Source organism: Homarus americanus, unplaced genomic scaffold (assembly GCF_018991925.1).
Source record: "Homarus americanus isolate GMGI-L3 unplaced genomic scaffold, GMGI_Hamer_2.0 scaffold10188, whole genome shotgun sequence".
NCBI classification, from domain to species: Eukaryota; Metazoa; Arthropoda; class Malacostraca; order Decapoda; family Nephropidae; genus Homarus; species Homarus americanus.
This window is the reverse complement of record NW_024741309.1, coordinates 41,312-59,206: the sequence shown is the minus strand read 5'-3', so window position 1 is coordinate 59,206 and position 17,895 is coordinate 41,312. Positions and strand designations below refer to the sequence as shown.

The 17,895-nt window shown below is 36.5% G+C and overlaps 1 protein-coding gene across 14 annotated transcripts in view; it reads left to right on the top strand.

Moving 5' to 3' along the window:
• LOC121875834 (serine/threonine-protein kinase mig-15-like) overlaps positions 1-17,895 on the top strand; it is a 102,801-nt gene that overhangs the window by 76,339 nt on the left and 8,567 nt on the right. For 5 of the 14 annotated variants that reach the window (XM_042380536.1, XM_042380535.1, XM_042380534.1 and 2 more), the window contains 6 exons: positions 1,200-1,315; positions 3,356-4,129; positions 8,349-8,441; positions 11,050-11,100; positions 16,463-16,682; positions 17,511-17,722. In XM_042380536.1, coding sequence (XP_042236470.1) covers positions 1,200-1,315; positions 3,356-4,129; positions 8,349-8,441; positions 11,050-11,100; positions 16,463-16,682; positions 17,511-17,722 — 1,466 coding nt within the window. The remainder of the gene's footprint in view (positions 1-1,199; positions 1,316-3,355; positions 4,130-8,348; positions 8,442-11,049; positions 11,101-16,462; positions 16,683-17,510; positions 17,723-17,895) is intronic. The other 9 variants (XM_042380543.1, XM_042380542.1, XM_042380540.1 and 6 more) reach the window with 6 other exon arrangements.

Below are 17,895 nucleotides of genomic sequence, written 5' to 3'. Positions count from 1 at the left end.
AGGGTGAGCTCAGTCTCACAGATGATTGCCTGGCTTTCCTCCTTTGCTGAGTATATGTAAACTAACATTTTGTCCTGAGGTTTACACTCATTTTTGTTATGTTGATATACCAGAAACTCGTGGTAGATACAGTACCCAAAACATAATTACTGTAGACTGTAAGAGTTACAAATGGCATGAAAAGCAGTTAATATAGAAAGCAGATAATGTGTTAGTGTGGCTCTATACTGGTGCCTCAGTAGACAGTTGGTCATGAGTTCAATTCCTGCACAGAGTGGAGGATTAGATACCTCTTTGTGCACTAACTCTTCTTCACTCAACAACGAATTCACTGTTGGGTGTGCTTGCTGAAGGTAGAGCAACCCTTCACTAGGTGGCGGGGTACCTAGGTATCTGTTGAGTGTCAAAAAGTATAGGTGATCAGCTCTTCTGTACTACTAGTGTCTCTGTTGTTAACTAAATCCCTGACATCTTCCTCTGGGATATTTTGATAAGACTAATTTCTCACTGATTGCATTAACCCCTTATGTGTTTGGTCTCCTATAAGCTGAATAAAATTGTCTGGGGTTGGCCAAATAGAATATTAAAAGTGGCATCCCCATAATGAAGAAGTTAATTTATGGTAAATACAAAGGTCTAAGGCAATATTTTGAAGGGTTAGTGAATGTTGAAAATGGAAAGGAAGACATAATATAATAATTTGGAACTTAAAAAACATTGATTGAAAGATTTAGAGAATGAGAGGGATTGAGAATGGTGTGAAGGAGATGATTCAATAAGTGTAGTACAGTACTATTAAGAGGAGAGGATGTAGTGGTATATGAGGGTCTTAACACAGTCCTACACGTGAGCCTGGAGTGAGTGCAGGGCAGGGCAGGGCAGGGCAGGGCAGGGCAGGGCAGGGCATCAGTGATCAGAAGGATGTGGATAGAGGAAAATATTTAGAGACAGTTGTAGAAAGAATAAATGATATGAAACAGAAAGAATTAATAAGCTGCACAATGAGTTCTTGTCTTTATCCTCTCTTATTAACACATTCTTATCTCCTTAATTTTTTACCACACTAAAATCTATAATGAGAATGACATAACCAAAGTCCTATTTTATAACTTTTTGCAATGTAATTTTTAAGATAAACATTTTAGGTGTTTTTCTCCCCTATCAGTTACAGTAGTCTTATATTTGTTATTCACTTCAAGAAAATTTGGAAAATGATGAAATGGTGTTTGGTTTCGTAGGACCACCTCCCAACCGGCCTCTTCCTCCAACCCCCGATGACGATGAGTCTGGTGACCGCACACTCATCATGCGCAGAGTAAGTTATTCATTCTGTTCACCTCATTGGAATATATTACTGGAGGTATTTATCATTTGTGGGTCATCTCTTTGGTGATCTACGACTTGTGTTAGAATTTTTATGCGGTAAAAAGTCAGATCAGACTCTTAATTGGGACAGTTGCTGCCCAGAAGAAAATCTTTTATTTTTTTATGTGTGTTTAGTTAGTGAGCAACAGGGATCTGCTTTGTTAGCTGTAAAGTTTGTGGTAGAGTTTCGTAGGTTGTTTGACCTTTGTGAATTACAGGTGTCAGGTGGTGATATATAGTAAGAAAAAATAATTGGGTAAATTCAAAACATATAAGTGTTATTAATACATATTACTGGTGTCTAGTGAATAGTAGCTGCCCTTCCCCTAGTATTATTTACCATAACAACTTGAGATATTGTTAGCTTATGGAGTTAAGCAATGCGAATAATATCAGTACATGATTTACTATGAATTAGTATTTTGCCTAAAGTTGGTGTAGCAGTTAGATGGATTAGTCAGTTAAGTAGGTGTATCACAAATTGGTATTACCGAAGATGCATGGTCGGCCTTCAGATTGGTGTATTTTTTGGTTTCTTATTATTTTTCACCTAATTCATATTGAAACCTCTGAAATATCAAACATCTCATGGTGTTATGGTCTTAGGAAGATTGGAACTATTCCTCAGAACAATGAGTGTTACCTATACCAGTGTACATAACAGTGAAATTGACAAAATGGCAATCATGAAGAGACACAGAAGGGAGTGTGGGGGACGTTGTACAGTAATGGCAAGCCTTGAGGGATGATGAGGAGGTTGGTACTGTCAACACTGCCAGGTGGTAACTTTTATTACATCTAAAAAAAAAAAATGACCAGTCCTTCCATAGTACTGTTTCCATAATGAGTGAGACTCCTGGTCCTGCTACCTGTCTTACGGGTGTTGGTGGTTTGATGGTGTATACCTCTGAAGACAAGCATCTGTTATCCCGAGTCTTAGCAACTTGACTACAGTATTATTAATAGTTTTATGCTGGTTTGAGTATTATTTAGTCACTGAATATAAATTTTATACTTCATATTCAACTTATTCCGACTACTCTTCATATTTTATAAATTTTTAATCTAAACTACCCCAGATATTATGGGTTGAGCCCAGCACTGTACTACTGTACTAAGATACAGACCCCAGGTAAAGTAACCACTGGGTGTCTCTTCTTGGAGGGGATGCTTAAGCTATACTCATTAGTGTAGATTTTTTTTACTTTTTTCTTTTTTATTGTTTGCAATGTCTCACTCCTGTAGGTCCAGTGGTCCTAGGTGGCAGATGTGTACGTTGGTTAAAAACGAAACATCAGTTAAACCTTAAAGTAAAATCCCCTTGGGATAATCCACATTGTTCAGGAGAAGAATGACATTTAGATTTTTGAAAGATGAGTTACATGTATTAAAAGGTTTTTTGTTTTGTTTTATTGTTGAAAAACGATTAATTTTGTTTAGATTTTGATAAGAAAGAAGAGTGTTGATGGCTCTTTAGGTAGGAGAGACAGATAGTGGTGGATGATCTAACACTGATGGAAGTGGAAGGGACGAGGGAACAGTACAGTACTTGATGACCAGTTCCAGAATGTGGAGAAAACCTGAGGGAGCTGCTCACATGCCTCAATTATTTCTCTCGAGCAACTACTTGATGTATACAGGCACCTTATCTACCCTTGTGTAGTGCACTGCTTGCATATCAGTTCTTGAAACTATTTTATAGGTTCAGCTATTTTCCCAAGGTGAATGTCTGAATTTTGCTGTTCATTATACAGTATTACTGATAATGTTTCTGTCATTCATGATTGCCATTATTTGATTGTGTTCCGAACTTGGTTAGTATAGTTAAGAAATTATCCCTCAGTATGTTTTATGTACTGTACTGTTTTAAAGCCATGTTGCACAGGTGATGGGATAACTTTAATTTAAGGTGGAGGATATTTTTTGCATGCTTCATTGTTAAATGCTGTTCCCTGTGTGTGTAAGTGCTGCAACAACTTGCAAATTTCAGCATCAGGCTGATGTAGATGAACAAGTGCAGCCAGCACAAGTGGAGAACATAGATAACAATGTCAACAGTAACCATGATTATCAACAGACACAGACCAATGTAGAAAATCGTGCTGGACGGAGTACTGGTTTAAAAAATGTGGATAAAAAAGAAGACAAGAGTCCGTCCCGAAGTGATGTAAATCATGAACAGCGCAGAGCAGGTAGAGACATTGCCAATGGCCATGACAGTAGGTCAGTTCAAGATCCCAAACCAGCACAGCGAAACTCTCATCAGCTTATACATCAGTCTAGTGATGGTGATTTAAGTCAACGAGCTCACAGAAGAAATGAATCCGATTCAAGATTGGGACTGTTGCGGAGACAGCACACGGACGTGGCGCTCGCCCGTAGATCTGACGTTTACCGCAGCAGCAAAGTGGAGCTATCCTTTCCCACTCCACGTTCAGAGATGACGGCCAGTGTGGCCGGTGAGCCCGTTCTTACAGATTTTATGGCAATGATAGGAGACGAACACCAGCGAGCACTGGGTGATAGTGGGCGTAGTGAATTACGTCGTCAGGTGTCTCTGGATGGAGACCTGCACGCAGTCGGCTCTACTGGAGGTGCCAGTCGAGAGCCGGCCAGGCACGAGTGGAACCAAAGACGGGAAAAGACAGATGTGGATCTACGACGGGCCGAGCTGCGTAATGAGTTGGAGCAGTGGCGCGTGGCTCCCCAGGTGGGACGTGGCCGTGACAGCGTGACCAGTCAGCAGCAAGGGCCAGTCCACCAGGTCAGCTGGTGTGGACACACATCACCACAAACATCCTGCATGACAAACTGCTGCCATCTAGCAAGATCACAAGCATGGGCCTCTCTCAGACAGTGACACAATAGTTAAGCGTTTTAACTTCAACAATTGTCAGACCTTGAGTGTTACTTACTAACAGCCATACTGGAAATGTAAGCATCCAGACGACGAATATCCTTTATCGGATATTCTTAACCCCTGGGTCGCAGTTATGTTGATGTGGTTTTGAAACTAATAATAAACAACTAACCAATCTTCAGTATACTGAATTAGTACATTGTGCATGATGTAGTTATTTTTCAGTTTGCATCTTTTCTCTTTCCTTTACTGTCTTTGAAAATTCATGTGCATGACCATCATGGAATTGTACATTGATACACCTTAAAATAAAAAAGCCGCTTATGTATAAATATAATGCTCATCAGTTTCTCAAACATTTCATAAAAATAATGGTGTGTACAGTATTTTGCATTTTCATGCATTAAAAACTATTTTTTTTAAACGGTACAAACTTTCTAAGGTAGATATTCATTTGATTTAATTTAATGAGATTTTAAAGTTTATGCCTGTATACTATAATCATTTTGTATTGTTAAGCTCAGACAAATATGGTTTGGATTACTTTAGCAAAGATCAGGTAATTGATGTTTCAGCTAAGCTTTATCAACATGTGACTTCCTCACCAACTCACCTTCATTCATAACAGATTACTGGCTGCTGGATATTAACTGTGTTGCATTGCCAAATTTGCAAATTCATACCAATGTGTAAACAATTGTATAGTTTTATTTGAAAAAAAAATGGTGTAATTTTAAGCGTTGCAAAGAAAAGAAATACAAGTAGCAGTAAATATACCAATGCAGCAGTGTGACTCACAGCATTCAGCAATCAATCAACTTCTACACTTTTTAATATTTGGTGAGGACATCACATGAGTGAGGAGCTCAGACTAATAGAGGAATTTAGAGAGCTGCTAACTAGGTTTCCAAGGGTTGACCTTAGGGTCTTTTGATAATATAGTTCACGGAACTCGATTAAGCTTAAACAGCGAAGGTTAGACTCTAAAAAATTCTCGGTGGTGTGGGTGTGATGTTGAAGCTTCTCACACCAGTCAAACTAACAAAGGGAATAAAACAACACTTGGCCAATCTGGACTTGGCCTGTATCCTTAGTGACAATTATTTCATAATTATGATCCATTACATTTTTATTTCATGTTGATTTTTTTTTAAGAACATTAAGAAAATTATTGAAATGTCTTCCAAGAGTAGGCAGTGTTCTGGCAAAATTATTAGTTCAGATAAAGTCCACAATAAAACTCATAAAGAAAACACTATGTGAGGTTGCTGATGAGTGTGTTGTGTCCAAGTAGTGAGCCACAGTTCATTCCTCAGGTGATACAACAAAAGTTTATGGAAATACTACAGTTTTATGGTACCTACCTGAAGTTGATATGTTCTTTCAAGTTAAGTGGCCAGAATTCATGTTTTGTGTCATTTTGATGACTGAATCTGTCTTACTGGATGCCTCACCAGTGTTCATTGTTTTCTTCAATAAAATTGATTTATGGTTTGGGTATATCATGCTTTTTAACAAATAATGTCAGTAATTGACTAACAGTTTGCTTCTTTGACCCAGTAAAGTCAGTGTGTCCCCCACCTCTCCCTTTGATGCTTGGTCTCCTCAGTGTAGCTGATGAATCAGCCATAAAAGGAATAGGTCATGAGATACTGGAGGATGAATGATGTACGTATGGTTCTCTGACAAACTCTGTGTGTCGTGGAGGGCAGTACAGAGGGAATCAAGCTGGGAGCTCTCATTTACTTTCTGCTCTGACCTGAGAGTTTCTTTGTTGAGCTTCATACACTGATTATCTCTGAAGTGGCTTCCATAATTTGTAGAGTTTGTCACAGAAGCTCAGTGGTAGAGCATATCCTCAGTAAGTGAAGGATCCTGGGTTCATCTCCTGGCTCAAGTGGAGGACTTGGTTTTCTCTTTGGACACATATCTTTATGCACTTGGCAATGGTGTGCACGGAAATATTAAATTGAGATCTTTAACTACATGATCAGAAAGAGTATATCAACTTCAGTGAAGCAGCAGAAAACTACATAGTGTATATTTCTCATACAGCTGTATTTTCACCTCATGAACTGTGAAGCTGAACACTGTAAATTTCTTTTAGCTTACATCAGTGTTTTTTGCTGTAAAATAACTTCACTTACTTTGCTGGTTTTTAATAGATTGCTTGACGAATGATAAATTAATTTTAAGTGTGTACTGTACTGTATTTATGAGCTATTTTATAGAGTATCTAGGCGCTTTTGAGAAATTGTACAGTAGTTTGATAATCTATGAAATAACTCCAGGAAAAAAATTAATCTCCTGCTTACTGTATTCTACCAGAGGTGATATACCACTGTACTGCATTGTACCCCCATTCTGTAGTACATCACATACTAAGCTCAGAACATTAATACACTTATCCTTACTTCCCATTACCCTATTATCCTTTTACCTTCACATAATCTTCAGTTTCTTCATTGTCATCATCATTATATTGGGTTTTGTTGTGTCGTCTAATACTTACCTCAGTATAGGACAAGGGTGACCTAACTCAGGAGGAAAAAAAAATAAAAAATTTCCCCTCATCATTGTCACTTGTTCTCACTAAATGTCTTACTGGTGTAGCAAATTCATTATTTTTTGTTAAGAATGTTCAGGTACCTTAGGCATGTGATAAGTACATTGATGTTAGGTACACACCATTACATATTTGGTTGTACAGAAAATTGCTTATAAGTCTATTTCTTTAGATTTTGAATTGTATATATGTGTAAATTTGTGTTAGTATTTATTACATGACTTAGTGAACACATTTCATTTGTGATTTCACTGATACTTCACTGATCTAAGTGTTCATGTACATTTTATTGGTTATTTTTTACTTATTTATTTATTTTTTCATTTTGTCTATATAGAATTTGTTTAATCTTTTGTTGAGTGGCTCCTTGCCCATTATATTCTTAAACAAAACATAATGATATAGAATATTGTTACATGACCAGAACTGTTCTTGAGGAAAATTCAAGTTAGCTGTGCGTGCGTGCGTGTGTGTGTGTGCGTGCGTATCACAGGAGGGTATTAATGGCATCACTCACTCTCTTCTATCTACTCCTAACACTGTCTTGACATCTACGTAAAAATTTCCATCGAGATACAAATTAGATTTATTCAGATGTGAGGACAAAAGGAGAAAAATTAATCCAAGAACTGAAGTGAACTCTGGAACTTATTGGAAGAACACAAAAATCACGATAAACAATGTGGCTAAATTACATTGCCTTTACTGGATATAGATCTAACTCCTAGTTTTAACTCTTCACATGTTGTAAAAAAGAAAACATAGCTCTCTTTTGTTTAAATATCAATTGCCTTTTTTATACACATGGTACCTGTACATTCTTCCTTCTAATGACCTCTTGCACTTGTTTTTATCTTTGTGTTATAACTTTCCGGACACAAAACTTAACATCTGACTGTATGTTTGGTAACTACTCTAGATATCATGAAAACTATGACTATTGACCTGGGATTCTTAACTTCATGCTCCTTTTTGTTACCTTTAAAACTTGTTAATTTTCTCAAGTAAGTCACTTCACTGCTACTCACCAGCCAGGAGCCATCTCTCTGCATACTCTAAAGCTCCTTCTTATGTTTATGTTGTCAGCTATATTGCATCTCCATACCCATTACAGTATTATTCATTACAGATCATTACAAATACCTTAAACCTTATCTCACCCATTCTGAAATTTGAAGGAAAAAACAAAAGTTTGATGTGCTATAACACTCCAGTAAATGATAATTAAAGTAAATATAAGGAAATGTTCTGATGTTTCCCACAACCCAAGTGAAATTATTTTTTTAATTCATAAAAGATCATTAAGATTGGGAATATTTTTCAGTTATAATTTTTTTTATTTATTTCCTTTTTCTTGTGTGTGTGAGACACAGCTTGGCTAAAGCTGAGGAGGACTCTTATTTTGCAGATTACAAAATGTGAGAGTTTTAGCTGAGAAGATAAAGTTTTTGACTTTAACTCAACTGTTAGTTTTTGCTATCCCCTTACATCGAATAGCAATGATAAATTATTTTTAAAGTGAACTTTAAGAGTGTGACAATGTACGGTACTCTCCAGCAACAGGACCGTTCTCGTGGTGCAGAGCCCTCATCAGGGATGAGCACCCCCGGTTCACGCACTTCTTCTGTTCTTCCTGATCTCCTACCACAGGTTGGTTTATTATTTTATTTTTTTCACAATGTTTATTTGTTACTACTTTTATTTTCCAGGGGAATACTAGCATGTATAGGCCAGGTGCAGAATTAACTGTTCTGAAATTTCTGGTATTGTTCCTACTGGTAAGGCAAGATTGGCAGAGTTACCAACTTTGAAGTACTTCAGATGACCAGTCAAGTGCTGTATGAAGTACTGTACAAGTTATTCCTCTTAAGATAAAAGACATAACCAGTTTAGAAGACTTACCGGTATATTCTGTACTGTACATACCTAAAGATAGCATTGCAGTGATGGAACCTGAGTCATGGAGTTGTGAACTGCTCCAGTCTGTCTCATTTTTCACAGGACATAATTATACAATATATAAAACTGGTAGGATAATTATACCTAGAACTGTCCTTGTTAATAGTAAAGCTTAATTATTGGGTGTGTTACCGTTTCTTTGTTTATTGTTTCTGTGTGAATCATATGCCGTCACGTGAGTAAGAAAGCGTCACAATACATCGTCAGAGTGAACCTGGTGATGAGAGAATAGACCTCATCCGCGCAGCACTGACTTTACTTACAGTTTTGCCATTAACAAAGATATACACTACACTACATGATTTAACAGCACACGATTATTTATTATATTTATTTTGTTAGGTTTGTTTACAATATACTGTACAGTACACTGAGCAGGGACTTTTAACGAGTACTACCAGAGTTGTCAAAACTTGGACCTTCGGGGGTGGGGGGAGGGGAGCACCTCTTGTGTAGCTAAATTTCCAATCTTCTTTTGTTTTTATTTTCTCTGATAAAGCTGTAACTTTACTCGCTCTCTTTCTCTCACATCTTCACTTTATCAATAATTCCTGATGTTGAGGCAATTGCATAAACAGTATTTGAGGAGGTTAAAGTACCATTGATATTTCTTGATGTATTCATTGAGTTACATGAGGTAAACAGCATCATTGTGGTGGGGGGGAATACAGTATCCAAATGCCTCAGGGTAGGACAGTGGGAAGAAAATAGGGTTAAGGTATTTTATTGGCAAGTTTGACACCGCTCGGCACATTACGGAGTGGTTGTGTGAGGGAGACTGGACTAGAAGGAACATGAGAGAGAGAAAGGATGGAGGAGAAAACCAGATGTGGTGGTAGTGCTTTACATGCCCTGATACAGAGCTCCTTGTGACACTCAACACACATGTAGTTTATCTTATTGTGTTGGTAAAACTGGAGGGAGGCTATACGATTGCTCTTTATCTGTCTGTATGTGTGTTACCACTATACATAGCCCATTATTATTTTTTCCTCATATTTGGTACAACTTGAGAAGGTAATTGATAATGTTATAAAACAATAATACCATCTACACATTGAACGTTTATTGGTTTAGATATAAAATGGACATTGGCAAAAGCCATTAGGTGGACCTATGTTGGTGTGTAATACAACCTTATTAAATTGTTTTGATAATAACATTGCAGGTTATAACACTTTATTGTGAATATAGTTACAAGTGTTTGAGTTATTTGTATTAGAATTTATTTTTATTTCATTAGGTTATACAAAATTAATGTGTTTGGTTTAGTAAAGACTGTCGTGAAATATTACCGTGGCAGCTGTCGACCGGTTGTGTCACCTCATAGTACTAACTGACTGACAAATTGTTAACCTGTTAGTGAAGCTATTGTTCTTTACTGTATATTCTCTTTGTGTCTGACATATATTACTCGATCGAAGAAAGGAACACAAAGGGTAATAAAGTACTGTTCTGTGTTGAGTTAGGAACATAATTGAAGCCAAGAAAGATATACAGGGTGTCTCATAGATCATACACCAGGGAAGATTATTGTTTTTCTCTCGCTCTCTTTCTCTCTTTTCGGGTGAGGGAATCATAACAAACAAATCAACAAAGATGGGAAGATGGCAAAGAAATTAATACTAGAGGGAATAGTCAATTTAGTATTCATGTATGGTAACCTAGTTGCTGATCACCTGGAAAAGAACATTAAACCAACTCTTTCCTCTTGTGCTAATTTCTCCGTCATCTTCGTTGATTTGTTATAATTCCCTCACTTGAAAAGGAAATAAAAAAGAGAAGAGCGATAATTTTCCTTCGGTGCACGACCTCTGAGATATCCCGTACAAGTAAAATTAAGCAAATGAATTATATAAAAACCTACATACTGTATGCCCATTCTCTGATCACATTCACAATTTATTTATTTTATTTTTATTTTATTTAATCATATTTTAACATGTGGGTCTGCTGTTAGTGCCTTGTTATATGTCTGTGATCTTTTAATTACATCAGGTGACGTACTATATACACTGTACTGTATATTCTATTGATGCCTTGTTTCCTTGTGATAATCTGGATTTGTAGGTGTCTAAATGGGTGAGGATTGTATGTCTAGGCTATACGGTGTGAAACAAACATCTTCGGTTTATTGCAGTCAGTTTGTGTCATTATGAGAAGGTGTGTCTTCCTGAGCTATGCATTACTCAGGAAATGAATTAACCTACTGTACCTTTCTCAAGTTCCAGATCTTTAAAAAAATATATATATAATAATCTCCGAATTTCACATATAATAGTCAAGTTTTATCTGACAGGCATCCAACAGTCCCAATGGATCCCGCCACGACAAATCAACCAGTGAAGAGGTCAGTGTTCTGTTTACTTTGTGCTTATATACAAACTGCTCGAAAAAAAATTATCTTGCAGTGCTTTGCTGATTAAGGACGGTTAATTGCTTGCCTTGAAAATGCTACCTTGTGATTGCTTACCTTTTAAGGGCTAAACAATTTGGTTCTTAAGGACAGTGAATTTAGGCCATCCTTGCAGTTGACTTTGCTTCATTGTATCTGAATGTTTCTTGAAGAGATAACATTTGTTATGACAACTCTACAGTGAAGAACGAATGCCTCATATTTTTCACTCCTTGCAAACAAAATATTCCTTGTTAGAGTGTAGAGCCAGGATTACAAGATGTGAGTCCTGGTCACACACCCCAGTGAGGATTATTTCAAGTGCATTGATGTATAGGAACAGTAATCCCTCATGAAAATTTTTTTTTACTATATAATTTTTTTCATAATCTGAAGCCAAATGTTGTGCATTGTAGTGTGAGTAATGTAAAGTAGTGAAGTAACAAGCAAGCATGTAACACTCAATTAATAGTAACACTTCAGTGCAGCTTAAAGGACATCTGTCTAGTTCTGTCTTTTAATGATGAAAATTTGTGAACACTGAGGATTTAATGTCTTTAGGAGATACAGTGTGTGATGAAGACGACTACAGATCAGTGGGAGGGGTTCTAATTCAAACAAGTCACACCTAACCATCAGAATTGGGGCCCATTATGACTGGGCCCCAATCCTGTAGGTTGAGTTGGCTAGGTTATGTTGGGATCTATTAGAGTTGGAGTTCATTTGACTAGTTACTTATGGAGTATGTAGAGAACAATGGCAGATGTTCCCCTGTGTATTTATAGTAAGCCAAGTGATGGTAGTACTGTACTGTAGTATTTGGAGGATCAACTATTAAATCAGGCATTGTAGACTCTTGGGGACTAAAGTGAAGTAGAGCACAAAGTTGGATCATATGTAGCAACATGTAACTAGCAGGAGGAGATGACTAGGAGCTTTTAGATTGGTTTAGGTAAAGCTTATTACTTAGATGCTGGCATGTGCAAAGTGATGGATGAACCAAATGGACAGCTTGGGGTCTTGTTATGGAAGGGAATACTAGTGCAGAGATATCCCTAATACAGTAGTTAGAGTGAATGCTGGGTGATGTGATTACTCTTGTTTGGAGCTGCCGTGAGTTATGGCAGGAAAAGGCTGCCAAATGTGGAGAAAAACAATGATTCAAAAGAAAGGGTAAAATTACTGTACTGTAGTGATGGATGACATATAAAAGGATAGCAGGGAGGGTAGTACTGTAGGGTAGGGGAGGCATGGGTGAATAATGTTGGACTTGTGTGAATTGTAGTTCAGTGATATATTTTGGGGATAAATTAATTTTGATAATGTATGAATGAAGGGAGACTTACAAGATGTGTGACGGACAGTAGAGTGTTAAGAGCACAATAGGAATAGTATTGGGCTAGAGTGGAGTAAATCACAAGGAGCATGACTAATGATAATTTAGTGAATGGAGAGAGAGAGAGATTTGCAATGAAAGGTGAAAAGATAAAAAACTTTTTCATGTATTTTCATTTTGTTTTTATGAAGACTCCCTGTAGTTATATGTGCATTGGTCCCAGAAAAATAGAACAACAAATAGAGGAAAAGTAAAAATTGAGAAAACTTAAAGATTAGTTGACTAATTCTGACTGAAAACAACAGAACAGTGGCAGTGTTTAGTGGTATGAATGCTAAAGTAAGAATGGGTTGAGGCTAACTATTGGAGATGTTATAATTACTGTGTAAAAACAATCATTCCGGCAAACACTTCAAGTATTCAAAATATATATACTATACATACCATATATACCCATGTAGTATTGGTCAAGATTTTAAGATCATTAGGTAAAGGAACTTAATGGGGGAAAGTTAGGTAGGTCAGTGTACAGATTTCTATCATTTGCCAAGTAATGTATTATCATCTGAGTTTTGCAGCTATTTATTAGGATATGAGTTAAATAGTTCACTTTTACTCCCCTTGTACTATTAGATCTTACAGTTGTTCTCATTTTCCATATTTAGTTGTATCAAAGTAAATTCTAGGGCACTGTAAATATATATAAATAGATTTTCTTAAGGCTTTCGGTCTGCACTCCCACAAACCTTATTTTGCATGTACACCTAAGTATGAAGTATCTTTTATTTGTTGAGGTAGTGTACCAAGTGTGTGTGTGTGTATCAAGGGCAGAGCTCTGAGATACCTAGGTTTTTGTAGAGTCTATTTGAGTCTATTTTCACTTTTAATCTCTGTAGTTTATATCATATTTTGTATTATTTTTGATGATGTATACTGTAAGATTATCCATAAATATTGTTAATACTTGTAATGTATAAAGTGAAGGCCAAGTGTAAGATACATGGTGATGTGATCCATTTGTCTTGCATGCGGACTAACTGTTGAATGTCGTGCTGAGTAACTAACCCGAGAAGACGTCTCATCGCCACTAACAAGTAAGTATCTGGTTGCCAAGTGTATACCTCTGTGGACTAGAGTTGAGGAGGTGAGCATGTAATACCTCTTGGCTTATTATTAATCATCTATAACAACTAATGTTTTTTGTTTTTCTGCCTTTTTAAAAAACCTTATTATAGTACTGTAGTGTATTTTGTAACTATATTTACCTGGTTTACCTTACAGCCACCACATCTATTGTAGTACTGTAGTGGCCTAGCCAAGAGAGGGAAGCTTGTGTCTTGTTAAGGGTCTTCCCATTTTTTCTTGTCCAGGGTTGTTTAACAAGTTAATACTGTTCTTGCATCAACTGCTTCAATTTATATTAAAAAAGACCAAATGTTTTAAGGTCTTGACTTCTTCTTGACATTCAGTTTATGATAATAGTGTGCTGTAAAGGGTGGGCCAGAAGTAAAGTGATACACTCACAAGGCTGTAGAGACCTGCCTGTGTGTCCATAATTTCTTGTCCACCCTATACAACAGTTCTTTGTAAAACCTTAAGGTAATGTGTAACACCAGCCTGTTCTCTTGATGCTGCTTTTGGTGTATCAATTATTATTTCTTAGTAACCAATTAATGCTTCTGCTTTGTTCTTGTGAGTCGGCATTGTTCTGATATTTGATGCTTCGTGTAAAAGAAATTAGATGTGAACGTCTCTCCAATTAAGACGTTATTCTTGCTTGTTTGAACATTTTCTTCTCTCTTTAAGACCTTTCCTGCCTTGGTGCAGGTTGGCTGTAGTCAAGAGCAATGCAGACTCTCCCTTATTTGCTGTCATATGTTGAACTATGTTGCTCTCATTTCATAATATCTCAATATTTCCTCTTTTTTTTTTATGTGTAGAAATTTATGTATGTACAGTATATTTGAATAAATATGTAAATTTTATTATTTCCACATTTATTTGAAAGCTTGTAGATAAACCTCCTCTAGAACTAAGACAAAAACTTTCTGACTTATGATTTCAACTATTATCTCTCAACTCTGTCTGTCTAAGGTCTTGTTCAACCAGAACTGTACCTCCTTCAACATCTTGGATTTTCACTTCCAGTAACCAACTTTACCATGTTTATGTAGTAGTCTCCTGCTGTTAACTTATTCTTCCATATTTTAATGGTCATTACATCACTGACATTGAATCCATCATTATTCTTGTACCTATTTGACTTGGGACAGTCTAGTTACTATTCCAATTCTTGTCACCACTAAGCTGCTGGGACTCTGTACAGTCAACATTCTCCTTGTGTTCTTCCTCTGTGCTTCACATCTGCCAACATTCAACATTCTCCTCCAACTTATATTCATTTTGCATGTATTACTCTCGTGTTCAGATAGAGAGTGAGTACGGTACAGTGCAGTATATGATATCAAATGTTTATACAGTACAATACATCGGTTCTCTGGTGTCCTAGAAAGAGAATGGCAGACTGTACATGAGAATTCTACCATTGTCACCGACACCACTATCACACGCATCTGTTCCATTTAGTTTCTGGACGCATATAGTAAGCTGTATCTCGTTTTCAAGTAGGGTGGTTTATGAAGATAGAAGCAGATAGTACATTAGTTTGCTATTATATGATGGAGGAAAAAGTTTCTATCTTAATGACAGTACAGTTCAGTACAGTAATATAAAAGACAAGCTGACTGTCCTTGTGACAAAGCATCTCCATGCCATTTATATGTGTTCACAGAGTTACTCTCTTTAGTAATGATTCAACTGTCTGATCCAGTCACCATTTATTGTATGAGATGAATAGTACTTGGTGTTTATACTATATTGGAGGCCCAGAAATCAGACAACAAATTATCCAACAGACAGTGTTCCTTACAGGACAACCCCCACCTCGTGTATCAGTGTAATAATATTGTACATAGTAGGTAAATAGATATGGATACCAGTAACTGTTTCAGTGCTTTAATCTTACGAGGCATTGTCCAGTTTTCAAGTTTTCTTAACGTCATTTGTGTTGGGATTAATTAACTGAGAACCTAGACAATAGTTGACAGACTTACTTATTTAAGATAGAAATGTTTTGTTTTTCACATATGAGTGTGATTTAATTTAAAGTTAGGTTTCATCTTTAATTATCACTCACCAGGTAGATAGCAATATAAGGTGCTTAAAGATCACAAAATACATCTGTCATTGTTGGTGTAAACTTTAAGCCTGTGCAGTACTCACTTGGACAAAACAGGGAGTAATTTACTGCAGGTTCTTCAGCTCTTCTTTTTACATACTGTATTTCTGTTTTCCTGTCCATACAGTATATATTTTGCTATACTTACACTAGTATATACTTATGCTTTGTGGCTGTCACAATTTGCCATGTGTATTATTATTATTGTGTCAATCCTCATTTTATTTACTTGTTTCTGTTTTTATATTTAATACTGAACAGAAATCCTCACTCTGTGTTAGAAGACTAATTTACAGAATTTATATATTATGCAGTAGTAATGTCTCCACCACCATCCGAGTTGGGCATAAAATCTCTCAAGTCAAACCAGGGTAATATTTTATAAAGATTTTGTAATTTAATATCAGTCTTGAGTTTTCATCTCATTAAAGTGTGAAGATGTACAACAGGGATAATTGTTGAGGACTGTGCATGTGTCATCCTACTTTGACTGGTACAATACAAAGATTACATTTACATAGATACATATCAGACAGGATAAAATGGATTGTTTTTTGTATTAATTTTGCAGTTAGATATTTAATAGAAGTAGGATTTATATTTATTTTTTATTATTAATTTATGGTGTACAATATACATTTTTCTGGACTCTGACCCAACAACCTTGTCACATTACACAGTGCTAGAAAAGGGCTTTCAAGAATGAAAAAATAGAATATAACTCATTTATCTCTTTTTCACAGTACCGACAAGCAGTTGGTAAGGGTACCCCTCCTCATCTTCAGAATAAACAGCGGTCGTTTATGGCATTCGGCTTTGGCGCTGGTGGAACGGAACCGCCGCGGCGAGAATCACACATCAGCATCAATGTTGCACCGACATCTCACGAAGTCAACGATACACCAGAAATTAGGAAGTACAAGAAAAGGTTCAACTCAGAAATTCTCTGTGCCTCATTATGGGGTGAGTTTTGTTCTCTTATTGTAGAAAACTGTTCTCTAAGTTTTCAATTTGATCTTGATACCAACCACATTGATAATTTTATTTGAATTCTGAGCAAGTTCAGATATAGGAGTAACATGACTTTCACTCATTGGATGTCATTCATATTTCTTTCTGCCTCTCACATTCACAGAGAAATAGCAAAACAAACGAGTATACCTAAGAGCCCAGGTGCTCATTGGATGTCATTCATATTTCTTTCTGCCTCTCACATTCACAGAAAAATAGCAAAACAAACGAGTATACCTAAGAGCCCAGGTGCTCAATTAGGGGCACAGGGGTAATATGATGTTTTTCAGGGGTAAACATATTTGAAACCATGATTATAAAAAAAAAATTGGAATCCAATCGAAAGAGAGAGAGAGTGAGAGAGAGGAGTCTTGACTTAGGGTTATGGAAATATACAGTTAACAAGTCATATATTTCAAGGTAATGGCCAAAACTAATAGAGTACCCCTGCCTTAGAGTGATATAATGAAGCATATCTCAAATGTAGTGTAAAGTTTAAGATGTTCTTGATATTCAGGTGTCCCCTAGTGGTTTCCTATGTTTAAAGAGTACCCTGTATGTCTCAGTTACCTTGTCCCACTTTAGCACTTCTGTCAACAGGACCATGCTATTGTTGCTTCACCTTCTCAGTTGTTGAAGTTCTGTTAAACACTTTTTCTCTTGTCATACCTTAGTGGATTAATGAATTTCAGTGCATCTCAGTAATTTGTTGTAAATGAGAAGAAATTGCGCAAAATTTTGAGGATTATTGTGTAACAGATGAAACGTTATATTTTCCAGGGGTTAATCTTTTGATTGGGACGGAGACTGGACTGATGCTCTTGGATCGGTCGGGCGTGGGGAAGGTGTACCAGCTGATCTCTCGGCGACGATTTCAACAAATGGAAGTGCTCTCTGACCAAAATATATTGGTGACCATATCTGGCAAGAAGAATCGTGTTCGGGTTTATTATCTCTCTTGGCTCAAGTCCAAAATCCTTCGAACAGATGCTGTGAGTATTTGCTGTTGGGGAGAACACACTTAACAAATTTACTTCAGTTTTATAAATTAGGTTATCCATGATGTTTAAAGTTGTATTGTTAGAGGAATTTAAGCAAGACCTTAAATAGTAACTCTTGATTTTATGACAATTATTCCAATGCTGGATTATAACACTATAGACTT